Source organism: Giraffa tippelskirchi, chromosome 2 (genome assembly GCF_054371585.1).
Source record: "Giraffa tippelskirchi isolate mGirTip1 chromosome 2, T2T-mGirTip1v1.2.pri, whole genome shotgun sequence".
Lineage (NCBI taxonomy): Eukaryota > Metazoa > Chordata > Mammalia > Artiodactyla > Giraffidae > Giraffa > Giraffa tippelskirchi.
In genome coordinates this window covers 29,658,933-29,678,667 of record NC_137276.1, presented here as the reverse complement: position 1 = coordinate 29,678,667, position 19,735 = coordinate 29,658,933, and the positions used below count along the sequence as shown (strand labels likewise).

The 19,735-nt window shown below is 39.2% G+C and overlaps 1 protein-coding gene across 4 annotated transcripts in view; it reads right to left on the bottom strand.

The window, feature by feature from the left end:
* The window catches only part of ERLIN1 (ER lipid raft associated 1), a 37,809-nt gene extending 18,432 nt beyond the window's left edge, over positions 1–19,377 (bottom strand). The window contains exons 1-7 of one of the 4 annotated variants that reach the window (XM_081548674.1): positions 19,223–19,377; positions 18,870–18,993; positions 16,667–16,748; positions 11,884–11,930; positions 10,413–10,474; positions 6,555–6,680; positions 4,449–4,522 (exon numbers count right to left, since the gene is read on the bottom strand). In XM_081548674.1, the coding sequence (XP_081404800.1) occupies positions 4,449–4,522; positions 6,555–6,680; positions 10,413–10,474; positions 11,884–11,930; positions 16,667–16,748; positions 18,870–18,982 (504 nt within the window). In that variant the 5' untranslated portion in view covers positions 18,983–18,993; positions 19,223–19,377. Of the gene's footprint in view, positions 1–4,448; positions 4,523–6,554; positions 6,681–10,412; positions 10,475–11,883; positions 11,931–16,666; positions 16,749–18,869; positions 18,994–19,222 lie in introns of those variants that run through there. The other 3 variants (XM_081548683.1, XM_081548664.1, XM_081548692.1) reach the window with 3 other exon arrangements.
* Positions 19,378–19,735: the final 358 nt, after the last annotated feature.

The following is a 19,735-nucleotide window of genomic DNA, read 5'->3' as shown; positions in this document are numbered from 1 at the left end:
AGCATGCTAGCACAGCAAAATGTCATAAAGAAAAAATATTAAAATTACTGCTAAAATACTCAAATTAAACTTCAGAACTCTCAAGGGGAAAAGTTCAATGGCAAAAAAGAAAACTAGGAGAAAATGTTTCCTACGCATTTAAGAGTTGCCATAATTAACATATCAAAAATAGTTTAAGTCAATGAGAAAAACAGATAAAAACCAAAAAACGAGCAAACATACATCCGAGGATATTCAATAATTAACACAAAATACCATACACGTTTTCTCCAAAAGGATTTAGAGACATGTATCTGTTAATTATTTGGGTACAATCACATAATCGAATGTATAGAAAACAACAGCTAATGAACACTGCTGATGAGAGAGTGCAAGATGCTAAAATTTTTCCGAAACACAGTTTGGCAATATGTACCAAAAAGTCCCCATACAAGGCATACACTTTGACTCATCAATCCAACAATTAAGAATTTATCCTGGACTTCCCTGTCGGCACAGTGGGAAAGAATTTGCCTGTCAATGCAGGGAACACTGGTTGGATCCCTGGTCTGTGAAGATTTCCCATGCTGCAGAGCCATTACACCTGTGGGCCACAGCTATTGAGCCTGCAAGCCCTAGAACCTGTACTCCACAACAAGAGAAGCCACTGCAATGAGAAGCCCGCACACTGCAACAAAGAGTAGTCCTGGCTCACCGCAACTTGAGAAAGTCCTTGCAAAGAAATGAAGACCCAGCACAGCTTAGTCATCACAACATGCACATAACAGTAAAAACTGGAAGCCATAGGGATTAAATTAAAACGTTAAAAGTGATGATGTAGTGAATTTTACTTCTGACTTGGAAAGACACTTACATATTGTTGGTGAAAAAAATGGTTAGGGTATGATTCCATTTTAGTCCAACATTAGAGCAAAGAATATGAATACCCAATTGACAGAAGAGTACAGATGGACAAAAATTAAATAAAAAGATGTCAACCTCATTAACAACTAATGAAATGCAAATCAAAGAGAGATATTCAATAACTTCACATGTATCCATGCATCAAAAATCAGCATGTCTGATTGCTTCACATGTTGACGAGGTTGTGGAGAAACAAGTATTCACAAATACTGCTGGTAAGAATGTAGATTTATACAGCCACTTTTGAAAGATAAATTGTATATACAAGGAGATGTGTCAGGAATATTCACTACACTATTGTTTATTAAAGGCAAATTGGAAACAATAGGGAAATAGTTATGTAATATAAGGCAAGGAACGATAGAGGGTTGTAAAGAAGAATGAGCTAGATCTCCAAGGAACAACTTGAGCAGAATGTAGGAATCTGTGACATTCACATTATCTTTAAATTGAAAAGCTACTCCAGAACAATCAAAAGTGTTTTATAAAGTTAGCTCTGGACATATTAAGAGACCCTGTAACTTGGGCAGCTTCCCCTCAGGCAGCCAGCAGAGATAATGGCACAGCAAAGGGGAGGAGAGGGAAATACCCTCGGACTTGTTTATGAGATTGTGCCTGATCACTCAGAGTGAATGCACACTTCTCAGAAGCAGTATGATATAGAAACTGAGGAAGCATATTCAGTTCAGTTGAGTTCAGTCGCTCAGTCGTGTCCGACTCTTTGCGACCCCATGAATTGCAGCACGCCAGGCCTCTCTGTCCATCACCAACTCCTGGAGTCTACCCAAACCCATGTCCATCGAGTCAGTGATGCCATCCAACCATCTCATCCTCTGTCGTCCCCTTCTCCTCCTGCCCCCAATCCCACCCAGCATCAGGGTCTTTTCCAATGAGTCAACTCTTCGCATGAGGTGGCCAAAGCATTGGAGTTTCAGCTTCAACATCAGTCCTTCCAATGAACACCCAGGACTGATCTCCTTTAGGATGGATTGATTGGATCTTCTTGCAGTCCAAGGGACTCTCAAGAGTCTTCTCCAACACCACAGTTCAAAAGCATCAATTCTGCAGCGCTCACCTTTCTTCACTGTCCAACTCTCACATCCATACATGACCACTGGAAAAACCATAGCCTTGACTAGACGGACTTTTGTGGGCAAAGTAATGTCTCTGCTTTTAAATATGCTATCTAGGTTGGCCATAACCTTCCTTCCAAGGAGTCAAGATTGCCGGGAGAAATATCAATAACCTCAGATATGCGGATGACACCACCCTTATGGCAGAAAGTGAAAAAGAACTAAAGAGCCTCTTGATGAAAGTGAAAGAGGAGAGTGAAAAAGTTGGCTTAAAGCTCAACGTTCAGAAAACTAAGATCATGGCATCTGGTCCCATCACTTCATGGGAAATACATGGGGAAACAGTGTCGGACTTGATTTTTGGGGGCTCCAAAATCACTGCTGATGGTGATTGCAGCCATGAAATTAAAAGACGCTTACTCCTTGGAAGGAAGGAAGCATATTAGAGAAGTCATATTCACCACTTCTCTGGTAATCCAGATCCAGAGTCACTGCTTTCCAATGTTACTGAGCATGACTACAGTAGAAAAGGTATCTTACAGTGAAACCCAACAATAACACCTACCCCACAAGCTTACATTAAACAAACAAGTTTCACAGAATGATACTTAAAACTTACTACAAGCCACGTGCCTGGGTTTCTAATTCCATTTTATTTAAAGGCTAGTCATAACCCACTAAAACTGATTTTAGAACCTAGTAATGGATTTCTGACTATGTCAAAGCCTTTGACTGTGTGGCTCACAATAAACTGTGGAAAATTCTGAAAGAGATGGGAATACCAGACCACCTGACCTGCCTCTTGAGAAACCTATATGCACGTCAGGAGGCAACAGGTAGAACTGGACATGGAACAACAGACTGGTTCCAAATAGGAAAAGGAGTACGTCAAGGCTGTATATTGTCACCCTACTTATTTAACTTATATGCAGAGTACATCATGAGAAACGCTAGACTGGAGGAAGCACAAGCTGGAATCAAGATTGCTGGGAGAAATATCAATAACCTCAGATATGCAGATGACACCACTCTTATGGCAGAAAGTGAAGAAGAACGAAAGAGCCTCCTGATGAAAGTGAAAGAGGAGAGCGAAAAAGTTGGCTTAAAGCTCAACATTCAGAAAACTAAGATCATGGCATCCAGTCCCATCACTTCATGGCAAATAGATGGGGAAACAGTGGAAACAGTGGCTGACTTTATTTTTCTGGGCTCCAAAATCACTGCAGATGGTGATTGCAGTCATGCAATTAAAAGATGCTTACTCCTTGGAAGGAAAGTTATGACCAACCTAGATAGCATATTAAAAAGCAGAGACATTACTTTGCCAACAAAGGTCTGTCTAGTCAAGGCTATGGTTTTTCCAGTGGTCATGTATGGATGTGAGAGCTGGACTATAAAGAAAGCTGAGCGCCGAAGAATTGATGCTTTTGAACTGTGGTGTTGGAGAAGACTCTTGAGAGTCCCTTGGACTGCAAGGAGATCCAACCAGTCCATTCTAAAGGAGATCAGTCCTGGGTGTTCATTGGAAGGACTGATGTTGAAGCTGAAACTCCAATACTTTGGCCACCTGATGCGAAGAGCTGACTCATCTGAAAAGACCCTGATGCTGGGAAAGATTGAGGGCAGGAGGAGAAGGGGACGACAGAGGATGAGATGGTTAGATGGTATCACCGACTCGATGGATATGCGTTTGGGTGGACTCTAGGAGTTGGGGGTGGACTCTGGGAGTTGGTGATGGACAGGGAGGCCTGGCGTGCTGCGGTTCATGGGGTCACAAAGAGTCAGACATAACTGAGTCACTGAACTGAACTGAATGGATTTCAACCCACTCTGAAAAAATACTGACCTCCAAAAGCAGTTTTTCTCACTATTCTATCTCCCAATGCCACTGCCACCATCACACACCACCATTAAATTAATCTGTTACCTTGCTTTTACTCAGGTCATTCCATCTACTTGAAATACCTTCTTTATTCCTTTCCCCCACATAAATCCTATTAATTCTTCTAGACCTATCAAAATTCCAGGCTAGTCATTTCCAGGCAGACTTTCTTGAAATGTTCTTTTAACTCTTAGAGCAACAGTCATCCAGTCAATTCATCTGTCAATGAATACTTTGTGATATCTACTTTGTCTGGAATTACTGTTCGAATTTTATACTTGAAATTCTTTTTCATAATCTTACTGATGGTAAGGGTCAGTCTTACACTGACTTAACACCATTACTGTATCTTAATAATGCCTCACACATAGCAGTATATTGATTTTATTTCTTGCAAGAACCTCAGCTTATCTGTTCTAAGAGTTCAGAAAAAAATGCTACCCATAACCCAAAGTTAAAATGAGAAAGATAGACTATAAATTACCAAAGCACTTCAGTTAAATAACTGCTGAATAAACAGTCCTATTAAAGGACAATTACATTCAAAGCTCTCAAAATTCCCAAAAAATTTCCCTAGGAGAAGAGCTTACCTGTATGGTGAGGCCTGGGGCCATGACGTTTAAATCTTTCTGCAGAGCTTGCTTGAGGTTTTCGTCTATTTGATCTGTTTTTGAAGCCAAGAATAAGAGCTCTCATGACACTCAAAAAAACAGTCTTAACACTGTGCTAGCGCTGAAACAAAACTAATTATTATTAGATCTCAAGTTTCCATGGTAGTATTCTTTTATAGAGCTTAAGCCATGTCACACACATATGAAAACAAATAAATATATATACAAATGAGAAAAAGTGTGAGGAATTATTGGATAAAAAAATTGAGGAAAGACAACAAGCAGCCATTGACGTTTATCCAATAAATGGAGGATCTAGGTTTCTAACGTCTTAATTCAGTATTGTGACTTAATATGTGTCTCGATTCTCTAAAAAAGACAAAGTTCCATCTTTGGTCAATCTTTATCCAAATTCTCAAATAACTAAATTTCATTTCTATGGAACTCACCTGATTATTTTAGATTTGAAAGGCAGGGGTTGGGGGGGAAGCCTCACGGGAAAGTTCTTAAAGCATACAAGAATAAAGATGTCACTTCACTTGACTTTATAATCCACAAATTTTTCTATCCACTTCATCAGTACTTTTCCCCATTACTAAATAATCAGTAATGTAACAAATAAAAAAAGGCCAAATTTTCTCAAACATCATTCCAATAGTTTGTAATCATCAATGAGGAATCAACTGATAGATTTCTACACTGATAAACCATTCCTATATCTGTCTCTAAGAAATTCACTAATAATTCCAGAAGAGAGAAGTAGGCAGCCAATAGCAGCAACCTAACCCCTGGCCAGAACTGTCACTATCACAAATGAAAAGTAACTTGTACATAAGAGAGTTAACATAGCAAGTCTGAAAACTACTATCCTAGAAAGGCCTGTTTGCAATCTGGTTTCTGACTGTTACCTGGGGTTGTGGATTTGGAGAGCATTTCATTTCCACAATCCCCAGAACTGGGAAGAATGACTTCACTGTGCCTAAATTGTTTATTCAAACAATGTATTTTATGCTGAGCGTCTACTTTCCTTCTGGAAATCTGGAATATTGGTATTGATACATGCTAGGCAGAAGGTACCTACATGAACACCTTCCAGAAAAAATTCTGGGCAGAAAAGTCTCTAATGAGCTTCTCCAGCAGACAACATCTCACATGTGTTGTTACATTTCAATGCTGCAGTAATCAAGTGTATCCTGCATGACTCCACTGGAGAAGACTCTTGCAAGCTTGTGCCTGATTTTGTTCAGACTTCACCATGTGCCTTTTCCTTTTGCAATTTTCCTGTCTCTTTTTTGCTGTAGTACATCTCAGCTGTGAGTATAATTATATGGAGTCCTGCCAGTCCTCATCAAACGTGGAGGTGAGTCTTGGGAAACTGCAAGACACAGGTTCTAAATTCCCCAAATTATCTATGAAAATAGCAACAAAGCTGGGCTTCCCTGGTAGATCAGCTGGTAAAGAATCCGCCTGCAATGTAGGAGACCCTGTTTTGATTTCTGGGTCAGGAAGATTCTCTGGAGAAGGGATAGGCTACCCACAGCAGTATTCTTAGGCTTCCCTGGTGATTCAGATGGTAAAGAATCTGCTTGCAATGCAGGAAACACAAGTTTAATCCCCGGGTTGGGAAGATCCCCTGGAGGGCAACCCACTCCAGTATTCTTGTCTGGAGAATCCCATGGACAGAGAAGCCTGGCGGGCTCCAGTCCATGGGGTCCCACAGAGTCAGAGGCAACTGAAGAGACTGAGAGCACACAAGCAAAGCTAATTTTTAGTAAATTATCATGGCATAAATAGAATATTGTAAGAAATGAATCTTTTTCCAATCTCTACCACGTTATACACTATACATTTCAGAAAATGGTTATCATTCTTAAAGTATCTTGAGTAACAATTTGCTTAATTTAAGCAATTTTAAGCAAAGAAATTTTAAACTTAAGATAAAGAATATTTTAAACACAACTACTCTACTATAAATTCAGGAGAAATGCACAAATAACATATTACTAATATTATTATAGCCTTTACAAACAAGTTGAACAAGATTTCTAATTGGTTATTCATATATTTAAAACAAATAAGACTCACCAAACAATTCAATGTAAACTTCTTGAAGTGTATGGGCACTGCAAAACTGGTTCAGTTCATGGTGGATTTTATTGAAGATTAAGGTCTTGTCATAATCTGCAGTGTAGTTCCTCACGATATCAAACACTGGAAGACAAGGTACAATTCATGTTTACCTGTGTATCCTCTAATTCAGCCAAGGTAAAAGTTAGTTATAAAATATACCTAAGAAGTGCCAATGAAACAGCGAAAACATGGAACAAAACTCCAAGCCTTGATGTGTTTCTTAACGTGCTTAATATTCCACATATTACTGCATTTGCAATTTTAATAAGCAAACTCTGAGTTCCATACTAAGGAGAGTATATATTATCTTGAAGGTAATAAAGAACTGTGCAAGTTTTTGAGCAAGGGCATGACACTATCAGACTGTACTTTGGCAGCAGAGTGAAAAATGAACCGTAAGGCATAGAAATCAGAAGCAGGGAAGGTATAAAGAAGCAATGATTAAAAAGCAAAAGTTTAGATAGAGAGGACCTGAACTAATTGAGGAACAGTGGAAATGAATGAGGGAAGTAGCTCCAAAAGGCCATTTTCAAAAAAGGCCGTTTTCAAAGGTTGGGGGGAAAAAAAGATGCTAGGCTAGAAGGGAAGGAAGTTAACATTTCTGGGTCAGGCTTTACGTCTGGCAATTTATATACTTCTTTAACACACAATCCTCACAAAAAAATCTCCTAATTTTGCATAATATGAAACTGAGAAACAGAATTTCAGAAATGTGCCTAAGGGTATATACTATACCATGCCAGAACCTATGTCCTACTTATTAAAACATGCTGCTTTCTCCCTTCAAACCCAAGACGTGCTCTACTGGCCTTCCTATGGAGGAAACTAGAAGTAACTAGACTGCAGATCACAAACAGGTCATCAAAAAACACTCGGTGACTAATTCATTCTCTTGGTCATTTACAAATGAGTCGGTGATTCAATAGTTTCCTCTTTATCTCTCGCCAGAAAACAAGCCATCTCCCCTTCTTCTGTTTTTTTTTTCAATCATAGTCCATTCCACTGATCTGTGACCAGGGCAAGTGAGAAAGTGAAGTCAAGTGAAAGTGTTAAGTTGCTTAGTCATGTCTGACTCTGCGACCCCATGGACTATAGCCTTCCAGACTCCTCTGGTCATGGAATTTTCCAAGCAAGAATACTGGAGTCGGGTGCCATTCCCTTCTACAGGGGATATTCCCGATCCAGGAATTGAACCCGAGTCTCCTGCATTGGAGGCAGATTCTTTACCATCTGAGCTTCCAGGAATACCCTTGTGACCAGGGAAACTAAATGACAAAAGATAGGAAAATACTTAGTTGCTGAAAAATATAATCCAAATCCACTTGATAGTAACACAGCTTGCTCTCTGTTCTGAAATTCTTTTGCTATTCGGGCCTGTACCAGTGACATGAAATTCAGCAAGACTTACATTTCAATATATATATATTTTTAGGTCAGTATCATGCCTTCTCAAGTGAAAAAAAACACCAAACTCTTAAGGCAAAGGTCTAACTGCATGTTTTTGAATTGTTTTTGCTGAACACAGTATCCTGACATTGTATGTATGCAAATTTTAGTAATAAGGATAATTATTAAGTAATACTTAATAAGGAAAAGTATTACTACTTAGTAATAATAAGGATAATAAAATGACAGATCTTTTAAAAATTTTATTACAGTATAATTGATTTATAATGTATTAATTTCTACTGTACAGCAAAGTGATTCAGTTATACATATATACACATTCTTTTTCATGTTCTCTTTCATTATGATTTATCACATGATAGTGAATATAGTTCCTTGTGCTATACAGTGGGGTCATGCTGTTTATCCATCCTTTATATAACAGTTTGCATCTGCTAATTCCAAACTCCCAACCCACCCCTCCCCCGAGGCAACCATAAATCTGTTGTTTCATAATTTGTGTCATATTTTAGATTTCACATGTAATTGGTTATTATACCATTGGTATCATACCAATGGTACAAATACCATTATTTGTCTTTCTGACTTTATTTAGTATGATAATCTCTAATCCATCCATGCTGCTGCAAATTGGCATTATATCATTCTTTTTTATGCTGCATAGTATTCTATTATATGTATGTACCACATCTTTTTTAATTCATTCATGTGTTGATGGACATTTAGGTTGTTTCCATGTCTTAGCTATTGTAAACAGTGCTACAATGAACACTGGGGCATGTATCTTTTTAAATTATAATTTGTCTACGTACATGCCCAGGAGTAGGATTGCTGGATCATATGACAGCTTTATTTTTGGTCTTTTGAGGAATCTCCATATTGTTTTCCATCGGAGAAAGCAATGGCAACCCACTCCAGTGTTCTTGCCTGGAGAATCCCAGGGACAGGGGAGCCTGGTGGGCTGCCATCTATGGGGTCGCACAGAGTCGGACACGACTGAAGCGACTTAGCAGCAGCAGCAGTAGCAGATTGTTTTCCATAGTGGCTGCACCAATTTACATTCCTACCAACAGCATAGGAGGGTTTCCTTTTCTCTACACCCTCTTCAGCATTTGTTATTTATAAGACTTTTAAACGATGGCCATTCTGATCAGTGTGAGGTGGTACCTCATCGTAGTTTTGATTTGCAGTTCTCTATTAGTGATGTTGAGTATCTTTTCACGTGCCTATTGAGCATCTGCATGTCTTTTTTTGGAGAAATACCTATATAGGTTTTCTGAAAACAGCAGATCTTTTGATTCAAAGTAAGGTCTTAAAGAGACCCATGTATACCCATGGTCATAGCAGTATTATTCATAATAGCTAAAACATGGAAGTAACCTAAGTGTCCATCAATGAATGAATGGATAAACAAAATGTGGTATATACATACAGTGGGATATTATTCAGCCTTAAAAAAGAAAGGAAATTCTGACATGCTGCAACACAGATGAATTCTGAGGACATTAAGTTAAGTGTTAAATAAACCAGTACAAAAAGACAAACACTGTATGATTCCGTTAATGAGGTACCTAAGAGTAGTCAAACTCATAGAGACAGAAAGTACACAGAAATGTCAGAAAGACAGAAACGGTGGTTGCCAGGGGCTGGGAGAGGGGGCAGATGGGAAGTTACTGTTTAATGGGTAGAGAGTTTCAGACTTGCAAGGTGAAAATGAGTTATAGAGATAGATGTTGGTGATGACTGCATAACAATGTGAATGTATTTAATGCCCACTGAATATTTAAAAGTGGATAAGATGGCAAATTCTGTTATATATATTTTATCAAAATAAAAAAAATTGGGAAAAAAAATCAAACATTAAAAAGAAGGCCAATCTTACTTCAGAAATTCTCATTCAGTTTTTTATTTTAACAGTACTCCACCTCTGGGGGTTTTCATCTATTACCAAGAAAATGTTTTCCCCAACCTGAGGACTTTTAGATTGCAAGTTACAGCAAATCTCAGCTAAAAAAGATTTTTCGGTGGTCACAAATCAATGTGGTCAAGGATCTGATCAGTTACAGACTTTTAATGTGTAAGGAAATTATTTCTCATCCTGATTGGATGAAATGACACTTTCTAGGAATTCTAGAAATAATCAATGACTATCTTGCTAAATACACTCAGCTCAGAGAGTAATATCCCATACAGTTCCAGAAAGTCAACTCTGTCCAGGATTTGTGACCTATCACTATCACCATTCCCTAAGAATGGAAAATATTCCAATGATTATTTTATATAGAGAGAGATCAGAATGAATGAGGTCATAAAAGTTTCCTTAGGGAATCTCTTCCTATTCCTCAGGGACTCTCTCAGTTACAGATACTCTGATTATAACTCTAACAGAATAGACGGGTACCATACCTGCACAAGGGGCCAACATATTAACCACTTCTATCCGGTCAATATAGATCATGACCCCACCACTAAAAACAGAGAAATGGAAAAATGTGAGGCAAATACAAACTATTAGAGTCCCAGATTAATCCCACATCATCCAACAAACCCCACGTGATAGAAATTTAGAAGTAAAATCTAAAGATATACTACTGATTAAAACAACCTCATTAATCACTACTCAAATGACCCCTATACACACTTACCTGCTCCTCTCATAACCAATGGCTCTTCTTTGTAAATGCTGTTACCAGATCAGCTCACAGGAAGACTAGACCTAAAACCTAGAGCTGCTTAGCACTCTGCCCTTATTAACTGAAGCCAACAGCTAAATCAGTGCATTCCTCAAACTTCTCCAACAATTAACCAGATAAAATGGTTTCCCAAGAAGTACAGAGGTCACCCATGAACTGAAATTCTTTTGATTTCCCACCTTATCTTAATCTACTTTTCATCTGTATTTGTTCTAATATAAAAAAGAATTTTCCCCCAAAAGGTGACGTAAAATTGACACTCCAGAAAGATAGCTCTTGTTAATTAATGGTTTCTATACTTCCTGGCCTACCAGCACACATCCTGAAGGAGATGTGAACCTCAGTTTAAGATACATGAAGTTAAGAGATTTTGAAACTATACAATTAAGCCCTTCTATCAACTTACAATAACATTTTTTTCTGATAAAAAAAGCATAATACCTGCTCACAGGCAAAAAATCTGACAAACATAGGAAAGCATGAGGATAAAAATAAAATTTACCCAACATCTCATCAGCTGCCAATTTTGAGTCATCTCTGAAGGGAATCCATAAAAGAGAGTTACAGATAGACCTGGAGAGAACTTGGTATCAAATACCTTAACTTAAAACAGAGAATCTGCTTCCTTTTTAAAAGCATTCCTGTCCTTCCACAGATGTCAAAGCCTCTTTTATAGGCTTTAAAAGTGACATATTAGTCAGTTAAAATACAGAATTTAGAACATACTTTGAGCTTTATACTCTTCCTTTGATACAATGCAATGTACTGATTATACTCTTTCGGCCTTGCCTGCCTTTCCTGCCCAAAACTCTTTAGGGAAGTGATTTTCTAAATATGGTCTTTGGACCAGCAGTATTAGCATCACCTGGGAACTTTTGCTAGCAATGCAAATTCTTGGGTCTCATTCCAGACCTATTGAATCAGAAACTCTAAATTAGATGGCATTTAATACTACACTTGATATGGTGAGCTAATTCCATTTTAAACTGTTACTATCAGTTTAAAATGACTCCTAAGATGGAAAGCTCCTATTTGGAGGCAGGGCTTTTCTCAAATAATGCTCAGAAGAGAAATTCCCCTGGGTTACTATCATGCCTATCTGAAAGATGTTTAAGTGACTACAGCTTATGAACAGAAACTACATCTGAATCAAAGGGATGTTGGTAAGCAAGGGGAATGCTTACCTTGTTCCACAAGGCACATTTTTAACTTCATCAGTTTGTAGTGTTGTCTGGGAAGAAAAAAATATCTCATCAATACTCAGCACACATATCATCAAGGAACCACTAGTGCTAAAGGAAAATCTCTACAGAACTGCTAAGAGGTAAGTACAAGAGAACTCCATTACAATTTTAGCCCCCCAAAGATTAGCTATCAGAGTAATTTCTTTTTGTATCCTCGTTGTTCAGTCGCTAAGTTGTGTCTAACTCGTTGCAACCCCATGGACCTCAGTATGCAAGGCTTTCCTGTTCTACACTATCTCTTGGAGTTTGCTCAAACTCATGTCCATTGAGTCAGTGATGCCATCCAACCGTTTCATCCTGTCATCCTCTTCTCCACCTGCCCTCAACCGTTCCCAGCATCAGGGTCTTTTTCCATGAGTCAGCTCTTCACATCAGGTGGCTAAAGTATTGGAGCTTCAGTATCAGTCCTTCCAATGAATATTCAGGGTTGATTTCCTACAGGATTGGTTTGATCTCCTTGCTGTCCGACTCTCACGAGTCTTTTCCAGCACCACAGTTCAAAACCATCAATTCTTCAGCACTCAGCCTTCTTTATGGTCCAACTCTCACATCCGTATGTGACTAGAAAAACCATAACTTTGACTATATGGATCTTTGCTGGCAAAGTGATGTCTCTGCTTTCTAATATGCTGCCTAGGTTTGTCATAGATTTTTTGTATCTGAACAGACACAAAAGACCAGAGAGAAAATATTTTATAATTAATGTTTGAGTCAAGATGCACCAGGAAAAGTTTCAATGTTCAATCTCTCAATCAGAGTCCTTTATTTGCCTGAGGTTGGCCTGGGATTGCAAACTACATGGAATACCCACAAGGATACTAATTGCTAGGACTTGTGTTTTGAACTGATTCCACTGCTAATATTAATGTTTACAATGAAGGTAAAAGATAACTACTATATGCATACAAGTAGGCCTTTGAACTCAACAGCAACTTCTTCCTCTGAAACTGTAGGCAATATTTTAGGTCAAGTCCTAGTGATCTCTCAGATGGTCTATTCCATTTCCTTTTTAGTAGAACTGCCACCATCAGCAGTGCTTCCTCCTAATGAACCAACAATATGGTACTTAATTACTCTACCCCTGTCATAACTTGATTTGACTCCCTATTGCACTGGAAGGCATCCAATAGGTGAGCACATAATGAGTGTATCCTGGACACAATGCACTGTATTAAGCCCACAGCAACAGAGTACTTGACAGAATACAAAGGAGAAAGGAAGCATGGCTCCTGTTTCCAAAGAGCTCACAATCCAACACAGGAGAGAAAATCCTTACAAAGCAATCCATAACAGATACAAATAACAGATTATAAACTGAACGGTTAGGTATTAACTGGCAGAGTTAAATAACCAGCCACACAAACTGTGTGTATAGGTGTCAGGAAGCAGTTGGCTTGCCTGGAATAGGAAGGGCAATATAGATGAGGTGAGGCTCTGAGAAGAGAACATGATGATGTTAGGGAGAGGGCCTTGAATATTGGCTGGGGGGCTTGTGCTCTCCCTAATCCATCCTATAAACAGCCACAAAATGAACCTTTCAAAAATATGACTCTTTGCTTATGTGTGATGTGGTTCTCATTATCTATCACATCCGCAGACAAGAACACCAGCTGGGAAGCTAAAGTAGTAATTTATTTAGATTAATGTAGAAAAAGCCATGGAAACTGAAAGTTGTCAACCCAGGAGACATAAAAGAGGAATTTGATAACTAGTTGCATATAAAATTCCAGGAGAGAAAAGAATAGACTATGAATTCTGGGGTTAAAAGGGTGATAATAAACATTAGTGACAGGTTCTGAGTAGAGAGAGGGAAGTTGATAAGAAAGGTGAGCTCAGTTTATTCCCTTCAAACATTAACCAAATTCAACTTCCATATCAACTTTAAATATACATTTCTATCTAAATCTAAAGGATAGTCTTCAATTTTCAAACCAAGAACCAGCAAAGAGTTCAAAGGTTAAATCTCCAATTGAACATCCTATTTTCATGTACTTTATTACTTCTTTTATGTTATCTCAAAAATCATTTCCCCAGTATAAATATTTTAAGTCTTTGGTTTTGTTATATATATTTTAAAGGCTGAAAGCCTTCATACTTTTCTAAATTTTTTTTTCTTACATCATATATGGGGATCTTACATTTCCCCAAGACGCTTCTTAAATATTCCTATCAAATGCCAAATCTGTTAAGCCATTTGTTTATATAAGCTATGTCATCTAATGTGTTCCAAAAATTCCTAAAAATAAGTTTCTGCACCTCATTCCTACGAAAACAACTTCTTAAGAGGGTTTTATTAATATAATTCTTTCCTAAAACATTGCTGTTTCACATATAAAGACCATTTCCATTTAGTCAAACTGACTCCAACACTTAATATTTTGTAGATACAAAGTACATTAGTTCACAAAAATCTTTTCACAAATTTCATTTTCATTTCTTATGACAGTTTATCACTCTATATGTGTATGTGTGTATATATAAAATATTTATATGTAAATATATACACACATCCTGTATTTATCTTTTTTATATAAAAGAGTCATCAGTATGACTCAACATACTAACTAACCTCCAAGAAGGCACAGACAGACATGCCTGGCACTGAACAAGATCTAAAAAAAAGCCCGATCTCTAAGCGTCTGATGACGCCGTTGACAATATCACTATAGACCATTTAAGCTGTTGGCTGTGGCTGTTGTTGTTCAATCGCTAAGTCATATCTGACTCTTTGCAACTCCATGGACTGCAGCATGCCAGGCTTCCCTGTCCTTCACTATCTCCTGGAGTTTGCTCAGATTGAGTCAGTAATGCTATTTAACCATCTCATCCTGTTGCCCTCTTCTTGTGTGGCCTTCAATCTTTCCCAGCATCAGGGTCTTTTCAAATGAGTTGTCTCTTTGCATCACGTGGCCCATGTATTGAAGTTTCAGCATCAGTCCTTCCAATGAATATTCAGGGTTGATTTCCTTTAGGATTGACTGGTTTGATCTCCTTGCTGTCCAAGGAACTCTCAAGAGTCTTCCCCAGGACCACAATTTGCAAGCATCAATTCTTCAGCACTCAGCGTTCCATATGGTCCAGTTCTCACATCCATACATGACTAACAGAAAAACCACAGCTTTGACTATATGAACCTTTCTTGGCCAAATGAGGTCTTTGCTTTTTAGCACACTGTCTAGGTTTGTCAGCTTTCCTTTCAAACAGCAAGCGTCTTTTAAATTTCATGGCTGCAGTCATTATCCACAGTGATTTTGGAGCCCAAGAAAATAAAATCTGTCACGCTTCCACTTTTTCCCCTTCTATTTACCATGAAGTGATGGGACCAGATGCCATGATCTTAGTTTTTCAAATGTTGAGCTTTAAGCTGTTGGTAGGTTCATGCAGTTAAAACCTCTTGCTTCAGAGGACTAACTGGAGTCTAGAACAGTTAGGTAATTTCTGCAAAGTCATGTAACCAATTGGTGGAGGAGCCAGGGTTAGAACCTGTTCTCCAGGTTTCTGGCCCCATGTTCACTACACCAGACTGCTTCCTGAGAAATCACTTCAATTTAACAACTTTCACCGAAAGTAGAAAGGCCAGAAATATGAACTGTGTTACAACCCCTGCCTTCAAGAAGTTTGGAGACTTTCTGGAAAAAAATTCACACAAAAACTTAACAGACTAATAACAAGACAACATTATTAAAGGAAATAAGACCAAGGGCCAAAATTTACAATATAGACTTTAAAAGCTATGGAACAAGAGTAGAATTTGTGATGAGTTCTAAAAAGGCTGGCAAGATTTAGACAGGAAATAAGGGATAAAGAGAGAGATGGTGAGATGGCATCAGTCAAGGCAAGTGTGAATAAAATATGGGAAAACAGTATGGAAATGAGTCTGACAAGGAGAACACTATATTTGATTTCAATAGACATGATTCTTATCCCAAGCCATCTAAAAGGAAATTGGAGGGAACTATGGAGTATTTAAGTATTCATAATGAAAATCTCATTTAGCAGAAAGCCTAGACTTTAAATTATAAGACTGAACACATTAAATTCCCGAGTCCTGAAAAATTAGCAGTAGATAGTAGACAAACTTCTGAATCCAAAGATTTTAATCACACAGTGCTTGCAAAAGTAGTAACAATCTAATCCTGCTTTGTTATCTTGTCACATCAAAAGATATTTACTAAGTGTCTCCCAGGACCAAGACAGTATTCTCAAGAACCAGATGCTTATTTCAGATATTCTGAGATGTTGTCAAACTAGAACATTCAGTAAGGTTCCACATAAAATTGTGCTTAATGTTCCAGGCAAAAATATGAGGCAGAGAAACTGTGTACGAAAATTGAGATCCTCCATGTTAACAGTAGTCCAGGAGATTGCCTCTATGGAAACCAAACACAATTCTAAACCAAGTAATCACTGGTTTATGTCAATAGTTGTGTTTCAAAATCTTGCTTTTACTTTGATAGCAGCAACAGAAAACCTGCTGTATTCCACTATATAGATGGGAGAATTCAGTCCTTAAAAGCTGCTTAGCTCATACTGCAAAAGAGTGACGTTGTTCAAAGTCATAACTTATGCTGTGACAACTGTACTCTGAACTTTAGCTCCTACATTGGTAGCATACTACCATTTGCTTAAGCAATAAGGAAATCTATCTCCACCCATGAAATGTGGTAACTGTTCCTGTCACACTTGTCCTTCCAGTGTCGGGGCTTCCCTAGGAATCACTTACCTGCACAGATCTGAAGGTAGTAATGAAAGGCAACATGATATGATAGCCTGGTCCACTGGGGCTAGTTAGTAAAGCTCCTCCCCTGCAAAAAGATGTTTCAATTTGACAAGATTATAAAAAGAGAAATTCTCTTTCCAAATCTGAAATGCTGTAATAAACATTCACTCTTACTCATGCTATTGACCTACTAAATACTAAAGCCTCACTAGTATGAGTTACTCATGATGAACTGCTGGTCCCTACAGTATCTGTCACACCTACAAAAGTGAAGAAATAAAATTAAACTGTTAACATTACACCTTGTTTCATAAGCTCTGCCAACCACACCTCCGGGTCTCCAGCATACTCTCAGGTATAAAGATTCTCTTTGGTCTTTAACCTACTGAGAAATACTTGTGGAAAAAAAATTCAGCTGGCTCTCAGTTGATGTACTTTAATTGTACATAACACAAGCCACATCAAAACATAATACACTTAATCACCGGGCTGGAAAAAAAAAAAGATAACACAAACTTCCAAGTAAGTAGAAAATTTCTGATGCTCACAATTCTTTTAATCTACCTAGAAAGCAATTAAAATATTGGGGGCAATTAACATATACACAACACTATATATAAAATAGGTAAACAACAAGGACCTACTGTATAGTGCAAGGAACTATATTCAGTATCTTGTAATAATCTATAACATAAAAGAATCTGAAAAATATATAAACATATATAACAATCACTTTGCTGAACACTTAAAACACAACATTGCAAATTAACTATACTTCAAAATTTTTTTAAAAAAAGAAAAAAATACTGGGGCCATAAAGCCTTTAAAAAATCAACAACAAAAAATAGGCACAGAAAGATGAAGAATAAAGAGATAAAACTATAAATCAATATGTTATAAGCATAGACGTGATCATCAAATACTGAAATGTAAGGAACATGACACCACACCCCGGAAGTTATAAAAAGGAAGCAATTTGGCTGTTGCTGCTAAGTCGCTTCAGTCGTGTCCGACTCTGCGTGAGCCCATAGACGGCAGCCCACCAATTTGGAGGCAACTATAAAAAAGAAATCCTGTTTTATATAATAAATAGTAAATTCACAGAACTTAGCTTTCTGTCTTGAAAATATAAACAGATTTGCAAAGAATTCATAACAAATAACTTAGAAAAGATGAATTGTTTGAGGTCCATCCCTAATTCTTTGAAACCCACACTTTGAAATGTTCTTTCTTTGCCTTTACTAGCACTTTTTTCCATTATTCCAAAATTTTATTTCAAATTCATTGAAAGAAATAAAGTTATATGCTGAACTAGATGGAAATACACACTAATCTGTCATTTTTAAAATGCTAGACTCCCACCCCCACTTGCTAAGACTATTTCTAAGACTCAAGGTGGATCTACAAGTGGAAATATCAGTTTTAGGGGAGGATGGGTGCTGCTGCTGCTGCTGCTGCTGCTAAGTCGCCCCAGTCGTGTCCGACTCTGTGCGACCCCATAGACGAAGCCAGCAAAAAGTTGAAGCTCTTTCAAATACACCATTTCAAATTTCTCCAAACTGTCATCTGTCTATATAAAAAAAAACTGGTGGTAACTACATTGAAAGAACAGCTATTCATCTCAGCTAGAGAGCAACTAACACACTTCACACCATTCCTTTCCACGTGAAAAGAAAGGGAAAGGTTGGGAGGATGTGTCTGTCACAATCCTGTGCTTGTCTCCCAAGGCCCAGGAATTAAACAACTGTCATGGTCTTCATGGCCTCACAAGCCCAAACCAGACGCCAGAACCTTTTAAAGAAAACAACAAAAGCTAAGAAACAACCACAAACAGGACCCAAGTTTCTAAGTAGCATCTACAGCTACAAACAAAAAGTCAGCAAAGCTATGTGCAATTTAACAATGATTTATCCACCTCCTCAGCTACAGGTGCAGTGACCACTGCCTTCCACCCTTCATTTTTTTCCTACAAATAAGTGGGTTTACTAACTATTAGGAACAACTGTAGGGAGTCTTAATCTCTGCATAGCACTGAAACTGTCCAACTGTCTACAAAAGCCGGCCATAGCCCCAAAATCCCCTAGGGATGCGACGAACATCACTTTCTAGGACTAGAAAAAGTTCCCTGAGAACAATTTCCTAGACTCGAATAAAAGTCTCCCTTCTACTTGCTCTAGAACCTGAGCTGACTGCACGTGCCGCTCACCTGTAGTACACGGCCAGGTGTCCTTCTTCGATCTTGTGGATGGAGGCGTAGAGGAGGACCACCACCAGACCCACCATGCCAGCCACCAGAACTCGGGCTTGAGTCATATTCATCCTAATTCCTCCTGCATGCGGATGAAACGCAGCCCCAGCCCCGTGAGTGACAGGCCCACCACCTCTGGTTTCTACCTTCTCCCTCGCGACCTGGCGCCGTCCCGCAGGCCGAGCTGAGGAGTCCTATGCCCCTTTTTCCGCCTCGCCAACCCCCTCCGCCAGAGCTGGCCCGTGAGTCGACACGGCTCGGCCTGACAACCCCCTCCCGACGACCGCTCCTCCCCGCCCAGCGGAAGGCACTAACTGAGAAGGGAGCCTGCCGCAGACTCCGGACGGAGGCCGACCCCGCGGCCGGGCCTCACTAATCAGTGACGCATCCTCCCCGCCCGCACGTGGAGCCGCCACCAAGGCCGGGCCAACGGCCGCCAACAGCCCGCCCCACCCACCCGCGGGGCAATGCGGCTGCGCGGACACGCACGCCGACGCCGCGCCCTGCGACTAGAGACGGGGAGCGGATGGGACAAAATTCTGCAAGCCGCCCGCCGAGCGATTTCGCGCGAAGGTGCGTAGGGTCTTCTCTGTGTGCTGTTGGTTTCCTGATCCGGAAGAAAAGTTCAGTTCAGTTCAGTCGCTCAGTCGTGTCCAACTCTTTGCGACCCCATGAATCGCAGCACGCCCAGGCCTCCCTGTCCATTACCAACTCCCTGAGTCCACCCAAACCCATGTCCATCGAGTCGGTGATGCCATCCAGCCATCTCATCCTCTGTCGTCCCCTTGTCCTCCTGCCCTCAATCTTTCCCAGCATCAGGGTCT